This window comes from Gymnodraco acuticeps, unplaced genomic scaffold, assembly GCF_902827175.1.
Source record: "Gymnodraco acuticeps unplaced genomic scaffold, fGymAcu1.1, whole genome shotgun sequence".
NCBI lineage: Eukaryota > Metazoa > Chordata > Actinopteri > Perciformes > Bathydraconidae > Gymnodraco > Gymnodraco acuticeps.
In genome coordinates this window covers 1,552,307-1,579,515 of record NW_022991588.1, presented here as the reverse complement: position 1 = coordinate 1,579,515, position 27,209 = coordinate 1,552,307, and the positions used below count along the sequence as shown (strand labels likewise).

At 40.5% G+C, this 27,209-nt stretch overlaps 1 protein-coding gene across 3 annotated transcripts in view; it reads left to right on the top strand.

Moving 5' to 3' along the window:
- Window positions 1-27,209, top strand: part of dph1 (diphthamide biosynthesis 1) — a 64,862-nt gene that overhangs the window by 30,238 nt on the left and 7,415 nt on the right. For 2 of the 3 annotated variants that reach the window (XM_034197945.1, XM_034197948.1), the window contains exons 4-9: window positions 10,523-10,809; window positions 13,543-13,697; window positions 15,067-15,188; window positions 18,406-18,474; window positions 19,132-19,288; window positions 21,136-21,236. In XM_034197945.1, coding sequence (XP_034053836.1) covers window positions 10,523-10,809; window positions 13,543-13,697; window positions 15,067-15,188; window positions 18,406-18,474; window positions 19,132-19,288; window positions 21,136-21,236 — 891 coding nt within the window. The remainder of the gene's footprint in view (window positions 1-10,522; window positions 10,810-13,542; window positions 13,698-15,066; window positions 15,189-18,405; window positions 18,475-19,131; window positions 19,289-21,135; window positions 21,237-27,209) is intronic. The other variant, XM_034197946.1, reaches the window with a different exon arrangement.

The following is a 27,209-nucleotide window of genomic DNA, read 5'->3' as shown; positions in this document are numbered from 1 at the left end:
GGTAGTGTGTTTGTTTCTAAGGCATTGCCTTTGACTTCCAATTAAAAGGTTTAAAACAATTGGGTGATGGCAGTAGTTGTTCATTCCACCGGTGAAGACACCAATGGTGTTATCTTGGACTGGAGACTGTAAATTATGAAGAATTTATGTAAACAAATTTTCCCTTTTCTCAGCAGTGTGCAGAAGAGATAAGCAGTGCTTAGTGCTGAAGGTTAGAGTCCCTCTTTTCCTCTCTGTACTGCCTCCAGCACACCCAGTCAGACCGACCATTATCACTGTCATTTTGGTTGGCACAGTCCCAGGCACATGTCCATGTAATTGCTCACAGAGAGAATTGTGTAATATTATGCAGAGCCTGGAAAGAATATACTGTAAGAATATTACATATGCTTTTCAAATGCTGGCAATACTGGCAGCTGAAGGACACACATTGGGGTTGCTCAATCTGGAAATTAGAAAAAATGAAAACAAAAAAGCATAGTTTGGACCCCTGCTCTATGGGTGCATTTAGTGTCCCACTTTCATATGAAACCGAATGTACATAGAAAAAGCAGGAATGTTTCCTAATCCAACATAAAACAGCTACTTTTCAATATCGAAACATGGACATGTCTTTTGTATATTTATCATGTGTTGCCCTTTTATGCTTATAGTTCTACAAATGTCTACATAAACAGTATGTACCAAAGTGAAAGCACCTTAGTAACCATAGTGGAGTATTGGGAAAAGACTGTATAACTCACATAAAGGGATTACTCAAGATTAATGTTACTATACTTCCTTTAAAATGGCTAGGGGAGTTGGAGAACAGCAGCTAATATGAGAATGTCCTTTTTCTTAGGGGATAATTGAAGGACAACTCAATCACTGGGGCCCACCTTGATTTGTCAAGCTTTCTAAAAATCCCTAATGAGTAGGCGTTCCCAGAAATTAAGTGAAAGAGGTAATGATAAACAGCAGCTCAGAGAAATGATGACAAGGAGCATATGAAGAGAGGACAGCAGTCAATAAACTTGAAAAAGTGAAGAGAGGCTGTGAAATGACTTGAGGGATCTGAGTGATAGACAATGGAGGGAAATCTTAGGGACAAATGAAAGAGGAAATATTAAGATCTGACCACATTCATTGCTACAAGAAAAAGCTTTTGTAATCGTTATATAAAAAATGGTCATGAGGATTGGGTCTAAAACGGCAGTGATATTCTCTGGTAAATGTTGTTTTCAAACTGGAATGTGCAGATGTGGCTTCTACATTTTCATAGGTCTTGATCTTTGTTTTAAATAGTTTTTACCTGCCTTATGGGAAACACTGACACATTATCACCTAGCTGCTCGTCACCATACATTTATCAATTTGTACATCAGATGCAGTGCCATATCAGAATTCGTTTGGGTTATAGTTAAACTGATCACTCGGCTTCATAGGGGAACAACAGTTAAAAATAAACATATTAAATTACTTTTAAGCTAGTAAATGACTTGTTTTTATTTTCAGGAACCTTTCTCATAGAACTTTGATCCATTGTAGTTCGATTATTGCTTGAGACACATGAATATTTAATGTTAAGAAATTGGTCATCTTTAAAACCCATATGTTGATAAGCTTAAAGGTAGGGTAGGTAATTCACTTCAGAAACACTTTTTGTTATATTCCATGGAAAGCTCTCAACATCCCGATAGCAATGAATACATTAAATGCTTTGACAATAAATATATACAAATATTTCATCTGTGGAAGCCGTGGCGCTGTAAAAAGCAAGTCCAGCCCGGCCCGCGGCAGATAATTGGATGGCCTACCTGCCTGTCAGCCTTCCATCTCATGCACAAGCTTATCTCGTGCCCTCATTGGTCATGTGCGCGTTCGTGTGTGTTGGAGGAGCGGCTCTGTAAGGAAGTCTGAAGGAAGGGTCAGATTTTTTTCGGTTGAGTACTTTCAAATTCTAGCTTACTCGAGCTGGTTTCTCCATTCTACCTACCCTACCTTTTAAAATACTCCTTAAATCAGTATTCAAAGATGGGCTTTCCATAACCCCATGTGGTATGATTAATTTACCTACGGCTAAACAAGAGGAAAAGGAATAGTTCCAGCCAACAACCAGAAGCTTTAGTGTTCTCTTCCTTTAGAAGCACAGCATCACATAAGAACCCCATTATCTGTCCTTTTTGCTCCCTTATCCTGATTCCTGTCTTGATACCCTCACAGATCTGATAACCACCATGTCAAACTCGATTTAGTTTTCAGTATTTTGTTTTTAGAGCTCCTCAGAGATTAGATCTCTTGCTGGTTGTAGGCCTGGCCCCTTGTTTTCTCCTCCTAGGGCAATATCTGCACTGCAGTCCCCTGTAATAACTGTTTGTTGTGTGATCGCTTTGTTTCTGTAAATTGGATTGCAGCTCTTTTAAGCGGTTTTTTTAAGGCTCTATCCTGATAAAGCTGTAGGCTTTTTTTATAATGACCTGTGGCTCAGGCTTTTGAATAAATGCCATGACAAATAGATTAGATACTCTAGCAGAAATAGCAGTAATGATCTTGTTTTTCAGGGAGTTAAAGGATTATCTAATGCTATTAGGGTACTGAAAACATCTGTGTAAGCATCGTACATGCTGCATCACGTCTCTCTATTTACTCATTCCTGGCAGATGTCCAATGACTGCAGTTAAACTGTTATATTTCACTGGGGAGATCGGCTCATATTTGCTCTATGCAAGACATGCAACCCAGGGTTCCTGTGTCACTATGACATAGAAATATGGTGAAAAAAGTAGGGGTCATCAAATGGAAGATGTACACAATGATAGAATCGCTGGAGGTCATTGAATCCTTCTTCGCAGTGCCCCTTGTCAGGGGAGCAATTTGTGGGGATATTTCTATGTTATGTTTGCACAAAGCAGATTACCAATATCAGATTTGCTAATATTACAAACCCAGCACCAAACAGCTCATCTGTCTCCTTGACATTACTGTATATCTTCTTCTTTTCTACCTTTTTTTTTTTTATGTAGAAAGCACTTTTCATGCTCTTCTGTTTTTTTCAATCACTTCTCTTGTTTTACCTCTGTATCATCTCCCCCTCAACATGATCTCTTCCATTGAACTTTAATTGTCCTCCTTTCTTTCTGATTGAATAATTTCTCTCATCATTTACCTAAACTGAATGAATTTAAGGAAGAAATAATGACGTTCATCTCAGCTGCCCTGCCAGCTGTGGGAGAAGCCTCTTTTCCTGGGCCAATCTGCTGTGACCTGTGCCAATGCCCACTCACAGACAGACTGATGGGGGCAGATGTTTGAAATGTATTGGAATACAAGATGAGCCTTTGCCAGTGTAGGAAATGATTCATACATGTATTTTATGTACAGGGAAAGGTGAGATTGTGTCCTTCACTGAGTGTGCTTGTGTGAGTGCATAGTTAGACTTTAACGATACGTCTGCCGTGTGTGAGAGTGGCCACAGAGAACAGGGATGCTGCACCTGTACCTGCACTGCTGACATGCATGTCACTTTGTTTCCTATGAGATGAGTCTGCTGCCTCTGTTTTTATTAGATTTTAGATGTAGAATTATCACTGGCACATGGATAGACTTCCTATCTTCTACTGTAGTGTACTGCAATCGTTCTCTTAGAGACAGTAACAACACAGACTTTTGCGATAAGAATAGACCCTCTGGACTAGTTTAGTTCTTATGGCCAGTATATTCAGTCGGTTAAGTCAAGGCACATTACTCTCCTGCTGCACAATGATTATTCACATCATTCAAATGCTTTCACATCAACATGCACACAGGTTGTATAAGTAGGTATACTTGTGCATCTGTGTTATGGCTTACAGCTGCACAGTTATTTTCCTACATTAATCAGCATGAAATGTATTAAAACTTGTCTATTGCCTTGATAATTTCAATGCTATATTCCAGGTCAATTGAAAGCAGTATTTAAAGTGTTTTTCTTTCATTATGAGCAACGGTTACGAAGTTATACATTCTTTAAAGAGGAACCAACTGGAACAGACCAGTCTTTTTTTTTAGATATTTCATGTATCACATATAAGCACAGGAGCAACTACAAATATAATCGAACTATGCCCAAACCAGTTTGGCACATCCAATATTCTTTATTTGTGGTGATCAAAAAGCTAAATTAAGCTAAAATGCAAAAGTGGAGTGAAGATCTCTAAGGACCCTCTATGTAACAACAGTTCAAAGCCAAAATGTGGACAAATGTAATGGTGCAAAGCTACAGCATTAAGAATCCTGTTTATGACTACCTTCACAAGAATTTTTTGTTTGCTTATTGACTAAATGAAGTAAGAAATACAAATAAAATCACTACTGGTTTAGCAACTTGTGGATATCCTACTCATATGGAAATGCAACTGCGAGTCCTTCAGCAGAAATATAGAGAAACTCATAGGAATTAGGGAACAACTGCTTTTAGCTGATTTCAAATAACTTTTTTTTTTTGTAAATACAAAAGTCAAATTCCCAGCGACCTCACAAAACATGTGTTTTTTTGTTGCTTTTGTCTCTGCCGCCTTCATCTCTGGATGGTTGGCATGAAACAAAGTTGACACAGACACACAACATCACAATTCCCGTAAACTGCAAAATACAGAGGGCTTTCCCTGTTGCGATATAATTAATCAGCATTGTGTGAACTTGTTTGGCATGACTTGAATTGAACAGATGTTCATTTATATGTAAAAGTCCCGCTCTGCAGCTTTAAAGCAACAAACAAAAATAAGTATATCAAACCCAGATGTCAATCGTATTAATGTGAAAGGAAATCTTAGACCACACTGTTTACAGCTAATTTTAGCTAGTTCTCTACCATATGCTTTCCTGTAAGATGCCTTATTATAATATGCTTGAGGAAGATCCTGAACCCTCTTGCTGATATGCAGAAAAGTCTGTTATACATATTTTTATCATTTAATCTTAAACAAAGTGTTATTTACCATGTGAGCCAAGATCTAGCATGGGTGGCCTGACATGTAAACAAACACATGGTACTGCCGTCTATTATAAAATACAATATTTAGGATGCTAAGATATTCTGGAGATCTTCCCAGCATGCACTCAGTGAGAGGCGGTGAAACAGTCTGGATAGATTTCCAATCCATCGGGGTCAACATATTCACGATCCTCTTTGGCAATTTAGAGACAGAAAACCATTTGCATGTGAGCCCCTGGAGGAAACCCACAAACCCAAGGGGGAAACGTGCAGTCTTAAAATAGAAAGAGCTTTGGCTGAAGATTAAAACCAGAACTATCTTTTGTGAGAGGACAGTGATAACTACCAAGCTGCTGCCAGAAAAACACTTGGTTGGTTTCTGGTATTCCCTGTAATAACTTTACATAATTTAAGACTTAATTAGATGACAAATGCTAATCAGGTTTGAAAATTACACTTAGTTAGCATAAAACTACTGTGATGACCCCAAGTGATGCAGAACTTGGAACCTGGATAGCTTGACAAAGCTCTAGTCATTTTCTCACCCAGATTGCACTTGGCCAACAAAATAAACAGTGCAAAAAAATCACATCAGCAGGGAAATAAAGAAGCCTCCAATGTGCCAATTGGATCGGCCCACCTGATGATGGCAGATGGAAAGTTTAACTGTCGCCAGTTTTTATTTTATTTTTCAAGCTTGTCGAGCATTCACAGGCCCTCCAAGCAAATGCATGTCAAGCAACACTAAAGCAGCTTGTTGTTCTTCTTAAATGGCTTTGCACTCCACCTATCAGAATAGTGAAGCATCCAAATCATTAGAGTTTGTTAACACTGCCAGTGCTTCCCTAACATTAGGAGACCAGAAGGGAAACATTCAGGTTCGGAAATCCAGCATTACACTTAATTTCCCATTCTGCCTTGTCCTTGAGCAAAGCACTTAACATAGTCTCTGGGTCACTTGGGATGGGGAAGGACAAGAAAAAAAGCATATAAGAACCAAAGCCTAAAAAACATTATGCCCATTGTAGTGCTATTGATTCAATATGTACAAAATCAAATATCACAATATTGTTTATATTGATGTCTTACAGTGTTTACTTGTTTATGACTTTAGATGTGTGTGTTTGTATGCAGCATTGTATCTACTGTAAGTAAGGCAATAAGTCATCTTACTTTGGTCATTTTTATTACACTTGATTTGTTTGTCATAACAATTCTAGCTACAGTTTTAGATACAGCTAATGTTGATGGTTAAGAAAATAAAAAAACAATGACTAGCAATTATACATCTTGAGGGCATTTCCACTTACACAATGACAAAGATATGCCGTTTGAAATGAACTGCTTCAAACTTAACTAACAAGATATATAAAATGTTTTTTGAAACATTAATTGTTTCTTGGCAAATTAATACAAATGACATCATTGATTAGTGTACATCCTTAGCTGCTCTACTTTAAAGTAAAGCGTCTAACTTTGACATAGCTCCATTTGTTTGACCTTGGGAATATCTGACAAAATAATGTTTGAGTTATGGATCATTAATATAGATCGTAATGTTTCAAATGTGAATGACTGTTTGTTGTAATTCAGTCTTTCCACTTACCTGAAGAAATCATCTTAAACTAGCAGAAATGTCCCCCCCCCAACCTAATACACTGACTCTCAAAAACACAACTGGACATTTCTATGCAGAAAAATAGAACAATACAAACTTGTAAAACTCATCATCTAATTGTATTGTTCAGCCAGACAAAGAGTTACAGAGAATACTGTTTTCCAGGTTAAGGATCATTATAAGAACCTTTTGTGAACTGTAATTTTTACATAAATGGATAGGTCCAAGAGAAAACCTGAGTCAGTGTGAAAATGATCTGCATTTTCCTAAACCTTAAATCATCAGTTATTCAGACAGATGTTAGAACCATTTTAGTCGAACTCAGCCTAGTCATTTTCATTATGAGATAAGTGTCATTGGTGACAGGAAAGCTTTGTAAGTGCTAATGGGATGGTCCGGAGACAGTAGAAGTTTTTAATTATCTTTGTCTGTGGCAACATACCCGAGCCGCAAGTTCCTCTTTTAAGAAATTCCTGTCAAAAACGTATCATCTCCAGAGGACAGCATCAGGTCAACGAATCTGCCACACTCGGACAATAATGGAGCTGCAGGTAGTTACAGGAAAACATATTGACTCTAGATAAACAGTGATACAATCAACTGGCACTTATTCCTGTGTGTGTGTGTGTGTGTGTGTGTGTGTGTGTGTGTGTGTGTGTGTGTGTGTGTGTGTGTGTGTGTGTGTGTGTGTGTGTGTGTGTGTGTGTGTGTGTGTGTGTGTGTGTGTGTGTGTGTGTGTGTGTGTGTGTGTGTGTGTGTGTGTGTGTGTGTGTGTGTGTGTACATTATTTCAGTCTGCTCCTCAAGTGTGTGTGTGTACATTATTTCAGTCTGCTCCTCAAGTGTGTGTGTGTGTACATTATTTCAGTCTGCTCCTCAAGTGTGTGTGTGTGTGTGTGTACATACATTATTTCAGTCTGCTCCTCAACTAGTGTTTGCAGCATGGCAGGACAGTGGTCTTCAAGCAGAGATTCTGATCGGTTGGCCGTTTCTCACACATATTGAGCTATATGCTAAAGAGGTAATTAACAAGCGCTGTTATGGAGTTCACAAGCTTCTCTGACATCTTAATTAGATCTTAATGACGTTTCAGTTGGAATGGCTGAACTGAGTACCCTGAGATGAGGCAAACCCAGCGCTGATACACTGAAGGAATCCAGAAAGTGACTGACACCAGAGATTAGTGCGAGCCAGAAAGGGGCAAAAAGGAAGAGCAGTAGAGGAGATGAATGGGAAGCTACTGGAGGGAACGTACGCTCTACCAACCAATCGTATGGTATTTCTAAGGAGATGCGTAGCTTGTGCTTTTAGAAAAGACTGATACACTTTTCATTCTATAATTCTCTCTCATACAATCTTTCATTCTGTCTTTCCTCTCTCCCAGTGGGATATAGGTCTATACGTTGCCCAGTAATTATTCTGCCGATGTCCCAGTAGCATCACATGTCTCTTATGGGCTTTTTAATCGGATCCTTCGCATTTATTACCATGAAATGTCAGAGTACTCACCCTGAGAATTGCTGGATATGGACTGCAGTGCCAATAGAGATACATTGATAACGTTACTTCTGACAGATAGCTGGCTGATTAGATACAATCATTTTCAGTGTTGTGTTTTGCATTGTAGATGATCTGCTGTGGATTGCATGGAGTAACCTCTCTTTTTTCGTGGTGGGCAGGCTGTGTATTTTTAGCTGAAAGGTTTGTGCACGTTTATGCAACTCCAAACACAATCAGTGGAATGTGATGAAAGAACAATGGAATGCAGGGAATGAGCAAACTAGTGCACCAATACACAATCCTCAAACACCTCGTGTGATTATATCATTTTTACTAACCCGTAATTACCTTCCTGCTGCCGGCTGCATTCGCATGTGTACGCAGTACAAAGAGACACACACTGACGACATTAAAACCTTGACAAGAGAGAGGGTCATTGATTCAAATCTTCAAATATTTATTTACCACACGAGTTTCTCTGTCTATGTTTTCCTGGGCTCAGCTGGCCTGCACTACCCTTCACTGAAGCACAGCGAGTAGAGGAGAAGGGACAGGGAACTAGAGAGGGAGAAACAAAATGCCAAATGTAGGGACGATGATGTGAAGGCCTGAGAGAGTTCAAACCAGAGATTACATCAGAGGAGAGGCTAAATAGAAAACTCTGTCTGAAGCCCCTTGCGAGGAGCAGACTGAGGAATAAACAGAGAGAGTGGATGTCCGTTGAAAGATTGGGCAGCAGGAGACACATTACTATGAGTCTGTTGATTGTTCTGTGTGCAGCCATGTCTTTTTATCACTTCGCTCCTCTCCCCAAGTCCTCTGTCTCATCTTTATTCTACCCCTTCTGTCTAGCCTAAATCTGTCAGAAGACAGCCACAAAATGTTGCAACAACCACCCCCCTACAATGCCTCAAGCTTCTCTTCATTTGCACATCCTCCCTGTAACTCTCAGCCTTTATTCATTTGACTCAGCCTTTAAGGGTTTACTTAGCATTTTATTCGCCCATAAAGCGCAATAAAAGAAAGAACTTGTTTTTCTGGAGTGGGATCGGCAATTCATTCTAACAGATCTGGGTCCACAGATGCAAGTGTAATTTGGTAGTTTCCTTCTCAAGAAGGCCATGAAAAACATATTCTATTACAGCCGCAAAGTGGAACATTAGGCTCATACGGGAAGTGTTACACTCTCGCAACCTACTTGTGGCATAAAGCATCTACTATTTTATTTGAATGCAGCCAACACTAACTGGTGCATGTTTCTCTAGTTTCTCTAGTAGGCAGGTGTGCAGTAAATCCATGCCACAGATAGTGTAAGCCAAGGCCCATATTAGGGCCCAATCCCAAACCACCCCCTACACACTACCCCTCCGTTTGCGCGTTCGTGCGGAGGGTCCGCCACATTAAGTGCTGTTCCAAACCAACGAGTGTGGAGCGGTGTGGAGGGGGAGTGGGCTATCAAGCCCTCAAACAGCGAGTCTGCAGCGGTGCTGACTTGAGACCGGTCTCTACCTGACCGGTCTCAACGCTGTGTGTGTCCGTCAGGAAACACGCTGTTAACAAGTAGTTCCAGCAAACATCCACTGATAAACTGCGATGCTAACAACCTCATGATAACCTCATATTGTTTTTAATTTAGGATCATACCTGTGTTTAGTCTAGAAAAAGGTAAATGTGTGCATTTTATTATAAAGTTGTGTATATTTACAGACTGTTGCAAAAACTAAGAAGCTTATAAACATCAGGTTTAAAACTAAAAGAGCTTTACAAAAAAGTAACACAATTAAAGATGTTTGGAGTTTTATTTGAGTTATTATTAATTTTTATTTTTTGTCCAAGAGATGCTGATTTGAAACCGTTGTTACATACAGTTACGGCATTTCCTGTTTCTGCCGGAGAGAGGGGAGGCCGTCCCAAAGCTTGCTGCTGTATTTACACCCTCCATCTGACAGGAAGGAGCCTCATTTAGCTGCGAGTGTCACTCCACAGAGTTCACTACATCACAGAGGGGGAGTGTGTAGGTGTAGGGCGTGGTTTGGGATTGGGCCAAACTCTAATCTGCCTTTGTGCACCAGTCATTCCCTTCCTACTGCTTCTTCCTTTTGTGTAGCCTCCTTTCTGTGGTCAGGCTGTCTAGTAAAGCACTGCCAGGCGAGGGTTAATAGGTCATCAGACAGCTTGTGCCGCACTCGGTCCTTTGGCTGCCGCTCATGAGGAGCAGAGGAATGAGTGTGTCACTCTGATAAGCTGTGAGTCACTCATTATCTGACAACGCTGTCAGATTCCATATAGTGTACTCTATCTGAAGCAAGTGGATAGGGATCGATCTCATTCAGCTCTCTGATAATCACACTGTGCCGGGTATGCTGTGGTATTGATCGCCATGGTAACGAACAACAGGATGTGCATATGGTCCGTGACTGCACCGATTAGTGTCTCCATGTGTGTACTTCCCAGGTTTACAGAGGCAGATACCATCGTGATGGGGGACGTCACATACGGGGCCTGCTGTGTGGACGACTTCACCGCCAGAGCGCTGGGAGCCGACTTCATGGTGCACTACGGCCACAGTTGTCTAAGTGAGTCCCTTTACTTGCCTGTGTGCATGTTTGTCTGTCTCTCCGTCACTCTGCATGTAGGATTATACCACCCAGAGGAACAAGCACCAAGGACTCCCAGCTACTTGGTGTGGGCTGCACCACAAAGAAGTCAGATACAGGCCGAGCTATCGATCAAAGGAAAACGTAAGTTAGTGAAGCCCGTCTAGCTCTAGCATAGGAGGCATATCAGACCTTTAGTGCCCGGACATCACATTTACCCTGCGGATCAATAGGGAACATGCATTAGTGCCGTCCTTTGAAAACCTCAAGCAGTTCTTGAGGACCTTCAAACTCCGCAGTCTGTCTCTTGCATAACATGGGAGGAAATGCTAAATCAATAGTTTCGATATATCCCTGCCAGAACAATCTCCCCTCTCCCAAATACCAGAACTGACCAACAGAATGTTAAATCATCGAAACACTGTGTTCTCTTTGTGTTGGTGTCTGTGTTTCTGTTTGTTTTATTTGTTTGCTTGTTTGTCTGTAGGTGTGTGCACTTTCGCTTCTTGATATTTGTGAAAGAATGATTTGATTGAATTGTAGGTCTACAAAAGAGATAATACGTACACATTCTCATTTACACCAAACCAGCAGCGATGAAGGCACCAAAGATCAATTCATCTTGAATTCAGATCAGATATTAATTGATAGAAGAGATTTTCAAAGGAATGTCGTGACCTGCCGATTGTCAGTGTTTGGTGTGTGTGGGTTTGTGTTTGTGTGTGTGAGTGTGTTCGTGTTCCTGACCTTCATCATTCAATCATGAGGACATCATCTGCACTGTTGCTAGAGATGTCAGATACCTGTGAGAGATTAAAGACACTGTGTTCTAAGCGACTCGCAGTGAACTCCTGCACCTTTTCATTTCCTCTGCAGTATCTGCTTTTATGAATATTGGTGCAATCTCATATTTTGTCCTCATAAAGCTCCTCCATCTACTGCAGGCAATATGGCAACATCATAAAACCATGCTTTTAGTGATAGAAATGCTTGCTGATATGAATGATGGGAATTGTATTCAACATTATTAAAATGTAAACAACATTTTAAAAAAAATATTGTTTTACAACATTTCTGACAGAACAAAAAACAGAAAAAAAAGTGATGGCTAGCGAGGGAGGAGAAACAATTCATTTAACACTTGTTTTGTGTATATTTACTGAATTGGAAAAAGTGCCTGGAGATGAAAAAACAAATCTAAGAAGCCCTTTTCAGAAGCCAGGCTGGCTGCCATACATGTTAGCATAACTAAACCATCGTACACATCAAAAGCAGGTGCTCACTATTTTAGTGGCATGAGTCATTCAAATAGAGCTTCAAGGCAACACCTATCCAAGGTGACAACATTTGTTAGAGATGTGTACTAGCATGACGCTAAGATATAACAGGCAAGGTAACACTTCCCTTGTGACCAATCATCATGGGGCTTAAAGACCTGTTTTTTAACCACATAGCAACCATAATAAAACAACACCTTTTTTTGTTTCAGTGCGAACAGAAATATTTGCATTAGAGTGAAGTATAAGCAGAATTTGGATATGTCAAAGGTAGTACTTCCACAGATTGGACATAAATCAGTTCAGACACCAACTAGCTGTATTATTCATAAAGTTGTCCACTAGCAGAATATAAAATGAAAGATGTGTGTACATATTGATCTGTTAACAATCCACTTGTAAATAAGCTAGTATTCCATTATGTCCAACCTTTTCTTAGTCCCACTTGCTAAGAATGTACTTGCATATTTGTTTACATGGGTGCTAATAAGCTGCTGTGCTGAGTGACCTTATGGCTATAACACACAGATGAACAAGACCACTGGGGTGACGATAGGGCAAGTGAGTCCTGTCAATCTCATTGACCGAGTCTCTAATTGCATGGCCTAAGTGCTCTCGGCCTACCATGCTAATGTGAACACGGATCGATGTCCCTTTTCTTTGCCCTTTACGTTTTCAGAGTGCCTATAAACAAGCTGTTAGTTTCTGTTTTTTTACTCAACTCCTCCAGTCCTTTTAAGTCTCATGATATATTTAACTCCTTGGTTTCTCACCAAACATGTGGCCTGCAGCAAAGCGCACCTTTTTAAATCTCTTCCTTCCATCTCTGCTGAGCACATTCATCACTTACTTTTTCCTCTCCTCTCATCCATGCCATATCTTTTGGAATGTATACACTAAGTTATTAAATGTACTACCCCCTCTCGCAAATTGAATTTCAGGGTTTTCCAGTTTACTATCAATGGCATTTCCCAATCCCCCTCCTGATTTCCATCCAATCTGCCTTCAATCTTTTGTGAAGACGTATATCTCACAGATCTTCTGTCTAGGCCATCAAGTAAGCTGCACTCACTCGTAAAACATTTGCACCATAATGGGCCATTTGCTTAATCATAACAAAAAAAGTCCCCTTGCCCCTGTTCTGCAAATGAAATGTAACACAAGAGGAAGAATAATTAAGATGATCAACGTAGAGGATAATTCCTAGTCCTTTCCCCCTATTATCTTGGACTGTCGCCTACTTTTTTCAGCATCTAACTCGACACGTCTCCAGCTACCTCTCGGAGGCCTGGGGGGCGTAGTAAATGGCCTGTGAAATTAATGGCATTAATTGTAATTGCATGTCCCTCTCCTTTCCTAAATAATTGAGGCATTTGCATCAGTTCCTGCGTGTGCTGGAGACTCATGCAGAATGAGTTTCAGTTATATCACACCTGCTGAGATCTATATATGTGCCTTTACTGTGTTTCTGTACAGCTGTATCACTGGACATGCAGTCTTAATGTTTGAACCACCATCAATAGTGTATATACCGCAGGCTTACCTGACATAACGCACTCAATTATTCATCTGCCTTTCTTTTGTCTTCTTTCCCCTACAGTCCCCATAGACTCCACAGCAGGTATTAAGATGCTGTATGTGTTCGTGGATATCCAGATGGACAATGCGCACTTCATGGACACGGTCAAGTTCAACTTCCCTCCCGGAAAATCGCTGGCACTCGTCAGCACTATTCAGTTTGTGGCAGCACTGCAGGTGATCAAGCACAGGCTCCTGATTGTGTGTGTGTGTGTGTTCATGATTGTGTCACACAGCTAAAGTATAGGAATTCTTACCTGATGTGATGGTAATAAATAGCTTGTGTATTTTCATTCCCCCCCCATGTATTTTTGTATGTACAGGATAGGAACACCTTCTGTGCATGTGTACAGTATCCTTTATAATATGGCCTTTATGAACAAGCTTGCAGTCCACACTTAAGCTCAGTTCAAGTGTGGGTTTGAGAAATCCGGCAGCAGTTATTTTGGATTGAAAGGAGGCAATGAACTCGGAAGGCTCTCAGTTCAGCGTCGTGCTCAGCTCTGCTCTTTACATAAGCAATGGCAGCAGCTATAATATTAAGCTAGAACATCTATTCTCCAGGCCCGCTGCCACTCTCTTCTATAATGCATTCTGCTGCGTTCATTCGTTGTGTTGAACCAACACCACTTTCACTAATGTAATCACCGTTATGTTTACACCATGTTCTGCCCATGTAGGTTATACTATATGTTGGGGTGATTGAGTGCATCCATGCGTACATATACAGTATATCTCAGTGTTTGTGTATTGTATGCATTTGAGCCTCCATCTCAAACGTGTGTGTGTGTGTGTGTGTGTGTGTGTGTGTGTGTGTGTGTGTGTGTGTGTGTGTGTGTGTGTGTGTGTGTGTGTGTGTGTGTGTGTGTGTGTGTGGTGTGTGTGTGTGTGTGTGTGTGTGTGTGTGTGTGTGTGTGTGTGTGTGTGTGTGTGTGTGTGTGTGTGTGTTGAGGTCTCACAGTTTGGGCGGGAGAAGATGGGAGGTCACCCGTATTCCCTGTAGACTTTCTTAAATTAGCCTTCTATCGATTCATTTGTCTTTCCACCTCCATGCACACTAACTCGTGTTTTTCATGTTATTGTTTGTTCTCTTACCCACGTTGCTTAAACTCATCTTTTATGTTTGGAAAATGAATGTGATCTCTATTCACTTACATTGTTGATTATTTTGTGTATGATATGCCATACATTAGGGTAAATGTGCGGTTTAAATTAAACAAGACAAATCTAATTCCTCATTAATCCAATTCTTCATGCTATTGAGTGCCTGTATTTATGCACATATCTATAGCATATTAAATTGTATAATGTTCCTGCATTTGATGACTCTTTTTCAATTTGTGTCATAAGATGAAGAACAAAAACAGATTTGACTATAAACACTTTTTACTGATCTTATTGCGTGGTTTCTGTTTAGCTATTAACTTCGAATGATGTGTACGAGTCATGAATGGTTTGAGCCTTTACCTCATGGCTCTAATTTGGAAAAGGCTTTCAAACCTGTACATCTCTAAATATCCTTTCCTCTCCTTGTTTTATTCTGCAGGCTGTGAGTGCAGCCCTCAAACCAGAGTATGATGTGCTGGTCCCACAGTGTCGACCTCTGTCACCGGGAGAAATTCTGGGCTGTACCTCCCCTCGCTTGGACCGTCAAGTCAATGCCATAATGTAAGCAACTTCTCTTCCTGTCTCCCGCCTCACAGTTTCAGCCAAGTCCTGTCCCTTCTTACCACTAGTTAGCAGAAATATCCAGATAATCAAAGACATCCATCCCCCGGAAAACCCTCCCCACCTCCTGGTGCCATAACTACCCCTGCACACCTAAGTGACATGAGAGATAATTAGTATCACACCAGCCACAGCAGACATAGGTTCATGTGACATCTAGCTGTGTCTGAGTGCTTCAGATCAGGCTTCTATTATATCCAGCCAGAAACAGCCAGGTGCTGATCCAGAACGGCAGGTCTAAAAATACCCTCACGCTGCGCAAAGCATTGAATTGTGTAAAGCCAGAAAGACAAGGCCACTTTTGGCTCTTTCAAACCAACCGCAGCGCATCCGCACCCTAGCCCATTTTCTGAGTTTGAAAGGAATGTTTTCACAGAGTAGGCCACCTACTGTGGCAAGTTCATGGCGAGAATTGATAAACCATTTTTGCAACTTTTTTGGACTGCCAGTTTAAACATCCTTTTTCCCCTCTCCATTTCCTCTAAAGGGGAACAAGATAAGGCTTATAATAGACTAGCTCTTTAGTCTTTTTGCATCAACATAAACTCCATGCATATGAGAAATGTCAACGTGATGCTTATCCTCCCGGTACTGCAAAGAGGAGAGTGCTCTGGCAAAGCAACATGTTCAGAAAACAACACCTCCGCAGCCACTTTGTCTTTGCATCTGGTGCAGCTCAACAGTAGAGAGAATCCTCTGCCTTGTGGTGCACAGTGAGTTGAAGTAATTCCCCGGGTATAATAAGGCCTCGGTGCATCACCTCACCCGGTATGTCTTATCTGCACACATCTGGTGTTCATGTGATTAAAACCTCCCAGTGCATAAGATTAAAATGGCTACACAAGGACAAGCGTTGCTATATGCATAAGCCTGGCCCTATGGGAGACAAAAGTGGTGTGTGTGTGTGAAAGAAGTGGAAGGGTTAGGGTTTTCACCTCCTAATCCCAAGTGGTTTGTCTTTGATGTGAGTAGTGGTGTGTAGTAGTTTGCTGCTAAGGAGAATCGATTAAACTGAGAGTTGATTCGTTTTTTTGTCTCAATCTCTTTTAATTTGACATTTGTTGGCATGACATTATGGATCAAACATGTTCCTGCATCAAATAGTTACATGTATATAATAGAATATACATTATAAATAATACATTCATTTAAAAGAAAAGGTTTACAAAAACAATAAAACGCAACTTAAACCTCCTCAGATTCTGGTGAACTTTTATCGCTGCACCATTGAGAGTATCCTGACCAGCTGTATCACAGCCTGGTATGGGAACTGCACAATGCTCAACAGGAAGGCATTGCAGAGGGTGACGAAAATCGCCCAATGCATCATCGGTGTCCCACTCCCTGCCATCGAGGACATCCAGGGGATACGGTGTTTGCAGAGGGCGCACAACATCTTCAAAGACACCTCTCATCCTGCAAACTATCTGTTTGTCCTCCTACCCTCGGGGAGGCGCCTCAGGAGCCTCCGGTCCAAGACCAGCAGGTTCAGGGTCAGCTTCTTCCCCAGGGCTGTTACCCTGCTGAACTCTGCCCGCTGATAGACTCAAGCCCATACCCACCACCCACCTGTTTATATATTTTACTGTCATCTGTTTATAGCCTATTTATAATTATTCTATTAATAAAAATTCCATGTATAATTATTCTCATTATGTAGACTCCAGCACTGCTATTTTGCACTTCTGGTCAGATGCCTAAACTTACATTTCGTCACTAGTACATGTACTATGTAATGACAATAAAGTTGAATCTGAATCTGAATCTGAAGGCATGTTTTATTAAGCTGTGAAAATGCATCCAAATCTTAATTACTGTCTAATAGTGTGCTATTAACAAGCTTCCTTTCACCTTAATAGATCACTATTAAGGTATTGACATCATTGAATGTTCACTGTCTCTAAGAACAACAGCAGAGAACAAGGTTTTCTTAATCACCTTTAATGGTACACTAACCTCTTATTTAACATCGTTTTTTACGTACATTAGTTAGGTGTAAGTGCTCCAAGAAAATGTCGAGCTACTTCACCATTATGCAGATCGAGTTGGTGTTTTAGTGTCTGAGGCCAATCTTCAAGTTCTAAAGTTTGGTCTGTTATTTTCTATAATGAACAAATGTATTTTCAGAAGCTGTTTTGAAAAGAGCCATGATCAGTCTATCATTTATATCTGCTGCCTCTGCTCTAGCTCTCATTCGTAATATAACAATATATAGATGCGATTGTGAGGATACAGTGTTGCATAACGCATTACCATTAGAGAGCACTTTTGCAAAGAATAATAGAATATGGACGGTGATTGTAGGGAGAGCGAGAGTTGAGTACACCAGCCTCTTAAAGCTACAGAGAGCTGAGGACAACCTTGGCTATATGCACCAGATTCATTGTGTACTTAACAATAATAAGTGCCTTGGATGTTGCTAAGCAAAGGACAAGAAAAAGGCTATTTTCGAGGTCATTGTTGTGACACGCACAGTGAGACATACATGTGGGCTTTCTCACAAACACATTTGAAAATCAAGTCTTGGATAGAAATGTCTCCAGGTAGGCTGTATGGCAAACCACCCACAGCTTCATGCTGCTCTAAACGCTGACCAATTAGTGGATTTAATTGCATATCCTGTTCCATTAGGCCAACTGAGATTGACAAGTACAGCTATGAGTAGGGGTTCGACCCGAGCCCTCTCACAGTATCAGCAGGATTCTTCTCAATCTGACACTGAGAGGGATGAATATATGAGAGTGTTCTGCCTGAGCTTGTGTTTTCAGCATCCTGCATGCCTCCGGTTTGTGAACCCTGCCTCTGCTCTGGCTCTGGTGAATCCCCAGCACCAGACCCTGGGTTAATTGGAGGGGCTTGCATTCTCTGTAAACAGCATGCTCTAATCGTTGGGGTCATGTCCCTGTAGAGCAGAGATGGGCAGGACCTCCACCCCAGCCTCAGGCCCTCTGCCTGGTAACACTTTGGTCTTCAGTAAAAAAGCTGCAGAGAGGAATGAATTTTAAAAGAGCGCGAGAGAGAGAAAGCTAGAAAGAGAGAGTGGGAATGAAAGGCCAGTATTTATTGGTTGTGCATTGCATGTTATTGTCTACATGGGGTCTTTTACACAAATAACGTCTCTTACCTCCAACACTGATTTTCTCTTTTTTTTCTATAGTTATCTGGGCGATGGAAGATTTCACCTGGAGTCAATTATGATCGCCAACCCAGAAATCCCTGCCTACAGGTATAGCCAAACTTAAATAACTTTTGCTCAATATTCGTTATTTCACTGCAAAAATATTGTACAAAATGTTCATTGTGGTCAATTTGCATTACAGCTAATAAGTAATCTAACAGCAAAGGTGGTAAACTAAGGAGAAAGCTTGGCCATTCCACAAGTAAAATAATGTAATCACCTCCTTAGATCCCCGTGAAATATGTTATGCATAGAAAAGGATTATTCACATTAAATAATCCTTTGTACTCATGATCACTCACCTTTTCGCAGTGTCATGATAACATTTTGTGAGGATTACATTCATTTTTTGATGAGGTCTTGTTTGTATGCAAGGCTTGATTGTGCCGTTATAGACATACGCACTGCTGCAAAGATCACAGGTCTCATAAACAAGATTCTAATCTCAAGTCTACTCCTTGTACCGGAGAGAAGGAGATTAGATGCTCAGAAATACCTCCATTTCTCCTAAGATACACTAACTCTTGTCATACTTGATGGCTTTTCATGATTGGATTTTGTCATCTTTTTTTGCATTCCTATCCTCAGGATAGATACATGAAGAACAGTTCTTAATGGCTATAATATGGTTTGTCTGTTTATGCTTCTACACATCTTCCATTTACTTTAGTGTCTTTGCCTTTTCTTGTCTGTGTTTGTCCGTAGATATGACCCCTACAGTAAAGTATTTTCCAGGGAGTACTATGACCACGAAGCCATGCGTGCCTTAAGGCTCCAGGCTATTGATAAGGCTCGATCGGCCCAGAGATGGGGCTTGATCATGGGCACGCTGGGGCGGCAGGGCAGCCCTAAAGTCATGGAGGTAAGCATCTGCATCTTCATTTTGACTCTCTGCATGTACTGAGGCTACTTGTGCAATAGCTTGCTACATTTATATCAAAGTCAGTTTCTCTGACAAGTCGTTGGGAGTCATGCAATACTGAAAGGACAAGCAGTCTTCACACTCGGAGCCTGTTATTTACACATTCAGAATGATGCAGCCAGACAGCCATAGCAAAGCCTATCATTGATCTCACTGTTGGCCTCTTTGGCTGTATTGAAGTGTTAGTCCCAGGGATTTAGATTTTAAGCATATTTTATTATCGATTTAGCAGTGATAATGAAAAATAATCCTAAATATTGTACAAAATCTGTTCATTAGTGGAAGTTGCGGTTCTTTTAATTGACGTTGTTTTCATTGCACAATTCTAGTACATTAGAAATTCAAATCACAAATTAATTAGTTTGACTCCAAATTGCTAATCATGATTTGAAAGTGCCAAGGAAAGTGCCAAACAGAACAATGTGTGGACGCTGATACTGGTTCATTATTGTGTTGAGTGAAAAACTGAAAATACTCTATATATAATCATTTTTCCTTTCTTTCATTCCCACTTTAGCTCTTGTTTTATTTGTGTTGTACTGTTGTAGATTCAACTTTGATATTAACTATGCCTTTTTTATATTTATGTTTTTATTTATTCTTTAAATACATACATATTCTATTTTGTATTAGTTTATTTAGCCGTGAATCAATGAACATTGAGTTGGCCAAGGGGCTTCTTTTTTTATCTTAGTTCATCTTAAAAACATAATCCTGTCTGTATGCTTGGTTAGTTGCACGGACATTGTAGATATAAAAGTTTTTAAAACAAATCCACAACAAGGTTTTGTCACTCGGCACACGTTCTTAGACCTATTGATGCATGTCTCCTGATAGTAAATATTCAGACTTCAGACTTTAAGTTAACATTGGTGTACAGTAAAACTATATGGCCAATAGAGAGTGAAATGTTTGATTTTAGGGTGGAAGGAGAGGATAGATTGAAAAAATTGACTAAAATTAATAAAAGACCCACCAACTCTTCCATAGCGATCTGTTGAGATGAAATAGTACAGTGTCAGATCATCTCAAGTAAAGAGACGGAGCTATCTCTGATAAGAGCACAGTTGTAGAAATGGCTCATGATACTCCCAAGGACAGTGGATATCAGCAAATCCCATACCTTTATCTCACCAATGGAACATTTATGAGATTTCTTCACTTGGTTTGGCTGCAACTCCGAACAACACCTCAGCCCAAGTACCAATACCCACAACTTTATAGGCAGCAACAGCAAGGCAGGAGAGTTCCTTGAACAGGATAATCTGTTTCATATATTGATATGTTATATAACGCATATTGTCTGGGCTTCTACACAAGGGGCACGATTAAACTCAATCTGAGGAAGTCAAGCGGGACCACCAGATCCACATGGGCCTACTGTCTGTGGTGTAAGGTCTGGGGTGAGGAGATTTAACATCTGTAAGGTGCTCTGGAAAGAGCCCGTTGAGGTAGTTGGGCCTACTAAAGCAGACTATTCCAAAATTGGAAGGAGATCCAGAGGTAGACCAAGAATTTTCTTGACGGCTTACATTTCGAAGATAAATCGATTGACATGGGTGAGGAAAACAATAATTCTGCTAGCTTGCTTGTTTTGCTATCACCAACCAGTAAACTGTGTCACAAAACAGAAGGATTGAAGGTTAGTAGGAGGACGTCATGGGCTTTGTGATCTGTGACATATCATTTGATATTCTTTAGTTTAAAACCCTTGATAGAATTATGTTTCTTGTTTGTTTTGCAAACCTAATCATTGGTCCTTTTATCTAATTTCTTGTTCTTGTTAGCATCTGGAGTCAAAGCTCGAGTCCTTGGGAAAGCCCTTCACTCGAGTGCTCCTGTCTGAGATTTTCCCGGGAAAGCTGGATCTGATGCAAGATATAGATGCGTGAGTATTAAGATGCACATATACTTAAACAATAATACAATAACAATATTAGGTGGCAGAAGCCAGACATTTAGGTATTTTCTCTGACAACACTTACAGTGCTTTTGAGTCTTGTTGTTAAAACAATTGAAGAACCGTTGATACAGTGTATTTGTTTTTTGTTTTCCTTTTTCACATACCATAGCTTTCTCCAGCCCGAAAGTGTGGATTACTTTTATTGTCTTCCTCCCATTACTTCTTGTTCTTTCACAGCACTTCTCCCTTTGGCTCATTGTTTTCATGATTTGCAATTTCTTAACAACGGCTGTGTTTCTTTGTTTTAAACAATGGCTCATTTATCTTTCACATCACGGACGCTGGCAGAGCTGTTATGATCAGTAGTCACCTAGAAGTTGCAATCAACAACTTTTGAAATGTATTCTGTAAGCATCATTGCACACATAACTTGGGATTCAGCATCATTTGCAAGTCCACACTGTTACAAGGAGCTGACACACAGAAGTCTGGAGTTTATGCCTTCATAAACACTATTTGCATTCAAGTCTTGCTGAGATTCCATTGTTTTAACTTTGTAGCAAAACCAAAGAGTGCAGCATGATTCACTTGGATGCTTGATACAAATTGTCAGTTTTGACACAGGGGGCAAAGAGAGCAGAGTTTAATACTTAAATAATGTGCTTAGTTAACACTTTGAACTCATTTAGGTTCAAGGTGCAAGGCTTTATACGTCATACGTACATAGCTACAGTGTAGTTATGACGATGACAATCTTAGGTCACAGGCTCCTCCAACAGTGCAACACAATAAAACAGAACAAATTCAATACAAAAAGTAAAATAGTGAAATAAGAAAAATAGTGAAATAAGAAAAATAATATAGACTGTAATAACTGTAAAAATGTGTTTGTCCGTTTTCTTTAACTTGAGACTCTAAATTGTTTTATTTCGAACACCTTACCATGAGTCCGAAAATATGTAACAATTCTGGACCCAAGGAAATTGTGAACCCATTACAAATAATTAACACTTACTCGTTCCCTCACGCAATATATAATTATTACTTTGAGATGTGCGGGAGGCTGTGGCGCAGTGGGCTAGTGCGCTGGTGTTGGGATCAGGGGGGCACAGGTTCAAACCCCACTGCAGTCAGCATGTCATTGTGTCCCTGGGCAAGACACTTCACCCCAAATTGCTCATGTGGGGATTGCCCACAGTATTGAGTATGTAAGTCGCTTTGGATAAAAGCGTCTAACAAGTAACATGTAATGCTTATTAATTTGTCCATTAAGGGGTAATGTGGAAGATATGGGCAGATTTTTTGTTTAAAACACGCACTAACATTATTAACAGAATGTGAAGGGTGTATAGTGCTGTCAAAGCAACTTACGAGTTCTCTCGAAGAGAACATCTACTAAATGAGCATGCTTAACAATCTGTTCTGTCTTGTAATACCACTTGTACCTTGAAAGGACATGGTGAATCACAAAATGTGTGTTTTAGGAAGAACTGAATAGTGTTTTGTAGATTGTATGGAGCCCGTAGTAGAGGTTATATGCCGTCTCCTTCCATGTATTACACATTGCTCCTGTAATACATGATAATCGCAGTGGCAGGATCTGAACTTTACCCTGACACTAAACGCTGTTATCCAGCCCAGCAACACTTGTTACGGTATTCAAAAAACTGAACCGCTCCAGTTTCTTCAACGATATATCAAGTGCTTAGGCTTCCAGGTGTAGCTTTTCCAATGTATCTGAGTCGCAACCAGAGGAACAGAGGTGAAGACGGACAAGGGTTTAGTGAGACACTGATGTGCAGGAGCTCCAATCACACTCACACAGGCACACACACAATCCTCACACTCCCTCAGATTGGCCTCTCACTGTGGAGTAATGAGAAGTGTGATGTGTGAGGGAGGAGTGGGTGAAAGAAGGACAGAAGGTCTGAGAGATTGAGAGTGAGTTGGAGAGAGTTATGCAGAGGTAGTTGAGGGGGCTGTTTAGAAAATGAGTGATCATGGTATAAGCCATTTTTTCTTAGTTTTTGGTTCTCCTCTTCAGACTGACGTATGAGTGCAACTCCAATATTATGTAAGTCCGGCACGATTCTCCCAACCAAAACAAACCCTCATTATAGACAAAAAGCTTTTCAACAAGGTCTGCTTCAGTAGCATTTGTGGTATTGATTTCAAGAAAACAAAAGTGTTTCAATCCAAAAAGGTGTACTTTGTATCTGATAGGAAAAGAGATAGGTAGGTACACCTGGCTTACTAACAGCCATCTAATAAAGCATATACTGTTGGACACTGTTTTTATATTTAATCTATTTGTATTTATACAAATGGGGTCCACAATTACCATCAACAGATTCTACAAAAACTGTGACGAAATTCCTTCCTAAATTCCTATAATGTTCTTTAAACAATACTTATATCTCAATTTGAGTGGTATAAACTAGGGATGCTCCGATCGATTGTCCGCCGATCGATATCGGCCGCTATTCACTCCCTGACGATTAGGGGTGTAACGGTTCACAGAATTCACGGTTCGGTATGTACCTCGGTTTGGGGGTCACGGTTCGGTATGGGTTCGGTACAACAAGAAAAAGAAAAGAAAAGTCCTAAATGCATAATTCCAGGTTTGTTTTTTATTTATTTTGAACAGTAGTGCAAGTTTCAGTTTAAAAATAAGGAACTCTAACATTTTGAATAATTAACTGTATTACACAGTGAAAAACAAACAGTAGGCCTACCACACACACACTCAGATGGCCATATTATCTATAATGGCTGATGTCAAACAAAACGTTTCTATAAGCTCTAAAACTAAAAAGAATGTCTTGAAAATATTACAAAATAAATAATAAGATAGTGTTTCAATCACAATCAATAAAGGCCGGGGTCCTCTACTATTGCATAAGGGCGCAGCATAGTCGTTGAAAAACATATGCCAAAAGCTTCCGTTATTTATTTTGGTCTCACGGCTTTCATGTCTATTGGCTTCTTAAAAACAGCGGGGATCAGCTGCTGAACTGCTGTTGTCTTTTGCCGGGCTCCGGTGATTGGCAAATCTGGGCCATGCCTTCTGATATGATTTAGCATGTTTGGCGTGTGTTACCATTAGCATACCGCGCCGCTGTCGAACAACGCCGACACACCGTCTTCGTCCGATCCACCACTCGCACTCCATTGTTATTGTAGTCCACAGGGAACCCGAAATGTTCCCACACAGCTGATTTAAAAGAAGCAGGTGGGTTCTAGCTCCTGTGTGTTATCTGAACTCGCAATACCAACTTTTCTTCTTCTTGTATTTTGTTCGATTTGTTGTTTAAGGGCGGCTGGCAAACGGCTTTTAGGCGCAATACCGCCCCCTGGATTATATATAGTGTAGTCGGATACTGCCCTGAATGACAGACTTTGGGGCTGTTTTTCTGCAAAGAGACCAGGACTACTGATTCGTGTAAAGGAAAGAATGAATGGGGCCATGTATCGTGACATTTTGAGTGACAACCTCCTTCCATCAGCAAGGGCATTGAAGATGAAACGTGGCTGGGTCTTTCAGCATGACAATGATCCCAAACACACCGCCCGGGCAATGAAGGAGTGGCTTCGTAAGAAGCATTTCAAGGTCCTGGAGTGGCCTAGCCAGTCTCCAGATCTCAACCCCATAGAAAATCTTTGGAGGGAGTTGAAAGTCCGTGTTGCCCAGCGACAGCCCCAAAACATCACTGCTCTAGAGGAGATCTGCATGGAGGAATGGGCCAAAATACCAGCAACAGTGTGTGAAAACCTTTGACCTCTGTCATTGCCAACAAAGGGTATATAACAAAGTATTGAGATGAACTTTTGTTATTGACCAAATACTTATTTTCCACCATAATTTGCAAATAAATTCTTTAAAAATCAGACAATGTGATTTTCTGGATTTTTTTTTCTTCTCATTTTGTCAAAATTACAGGCCTCTCTCATCTTTTTAAGTGGGAGAACTTGCACAATTGGTGGCTGACTAAATACTTTTTTGCCCCACTGTATATATAAAAAAAATTATAATTCTTTTTTTAAACACCTTGAATTTCAGGGGGTGCTCCGTTGGCGGGGCTCTGTTGGCGGGGCTCTGTTGGCGGGGCGCAGCGCCCCTCCAAGACAATGGTAGGGGAAACACTGGGAAACCGGAAAAGCATGACATGGGACCTTTAAGCGTTCTTTAAATATTCTGGGTAAGAGATGAAAGTAGAAATTGAAGGTTTATTTTTGGAAGCTATGACTTACTAATAACTTTGTAATCATCATGAACCACTGTTTATTCAGATTAGACATCACAGAGTAGATTTCATTTGCTTATATTTCTCTTTTTCTTTTTGTTTCCTACCCCACACACACACCTTTAGAGAAATCTGGAAGAACACAGGTATCCCGCATTACTCTGAACCAGAGATTATAAACCACCAGGTGGTAGGAAAATGTTTTGAACAGACTGTTTAGAAGGATTAATAGAAGGAAGAGAGGGGGCGATTGAGAGATAGACAGAGGGTGGTAGAGGAACACATTAGTGCTCAGCACCAGCCAACACAGCGCACGGCACTGAGTCCACCCCCAGGCTTTCTCTGTCATTAGACACACATACTCACTCATATAAACAGAGAGACACCATTAGCATATGCTCTTAAGTGTGTAATTAGGCTGTCCCCGAGCAGGTTTTAAACTATAGCACATATATATGTACACCCCACACACTTATATAAACTAGACTTAAAATGCCACCCAGTGCATTGCAGTCTTTTATCGTTCTACTCGAATTTGAATTGTTGACTTCATTCAAATGAAATTCCTTGTTCTAATTTAATTAGGTGCACCGTCATTAAAAGGTGAGCATTTTACACAGTACCGCAGCGCAGGTTAATTGTTCCTGCTTTTGGCGGGTCAAAACTGTGAGTGTAGTTAAAGTGAAGCCATGCAGGTGGAGGTCTTCCTAACATTGTCAGGGTGTAATGGGCCACAGCAGGCAATGCAGTGAGGCCAGGGATGCAGCTCACGAAGCAAAGCAGTGCTAAATGTCACAGCCTTACTTTTATATATCGCAGCACCAGAACTGCATCCTGCTCTAGCCTTTCTTCTACGTCTAGTGTCTAAGGGATTTATTTTATGCAACAACAAAATAAACAGATCCTGTAGAGAAAACTCAAAGTCCTGTTCATGAGTTGCTTATCTGTTAATCTTCGCTGGGAATAAGTTGTGAAACAAGGCTCCACTGCCAGATACAAAAGCCCACATTTTTCCTTTGTCTGTGCATATCTTTCCTCCAGCTCTCTCTTTGTTCCAATGCACCCCATGATTTGGGGATCTGTACTGTGCCAGCTACATTGAAGGCCAGATAAGGGCTGGAAATGCAATTTGGACAACGTTCTGGAGGGCAGTACCTGGCATGGCTCCATGCATTTGACTGAACTGCACTATTCAGTCAGTCTCTGTGCTATTAGAAAAGTCAGCTTTCTGCTTCTTAGGAGGAATCCTCTCGGCCTTCCCTTTCATGCTTTCTGTCTTAGTTTTCTCTCAGACCCTCAATCCTCAAGGATTAAGTGTCGAGTTTAGAGTCTTGCTTTGCTTTATTAGTCACCCTCTCTCTTTTAAGCATATGTTCTTTACAGCCACACATAGACACACTACACATACAGCACAAGTGTAAACACTCGTCTGCTCACACATATGTGCAGTCACAAATGGCAGCTGCAACATTTTCTTTTTTTGAGAAGTTGTTTTCGATAGTTGTTTTCGATACTCGATAATTATAAGTCTCAGATATATACAAACCGTGTCTCTGAAATGTTTGGCTGAAATACCAAACAGATAATTGTAGCATCCCATAATCCCCTCTATTTCAGCCCTGTTTCAAAAGTGCTGATTCTCTGTCTGTTAATTTAGATGAAAATAAAGAGCCACTCCCCACGCCCCTCTGAGATATTTGGTTAAAAAGAACAC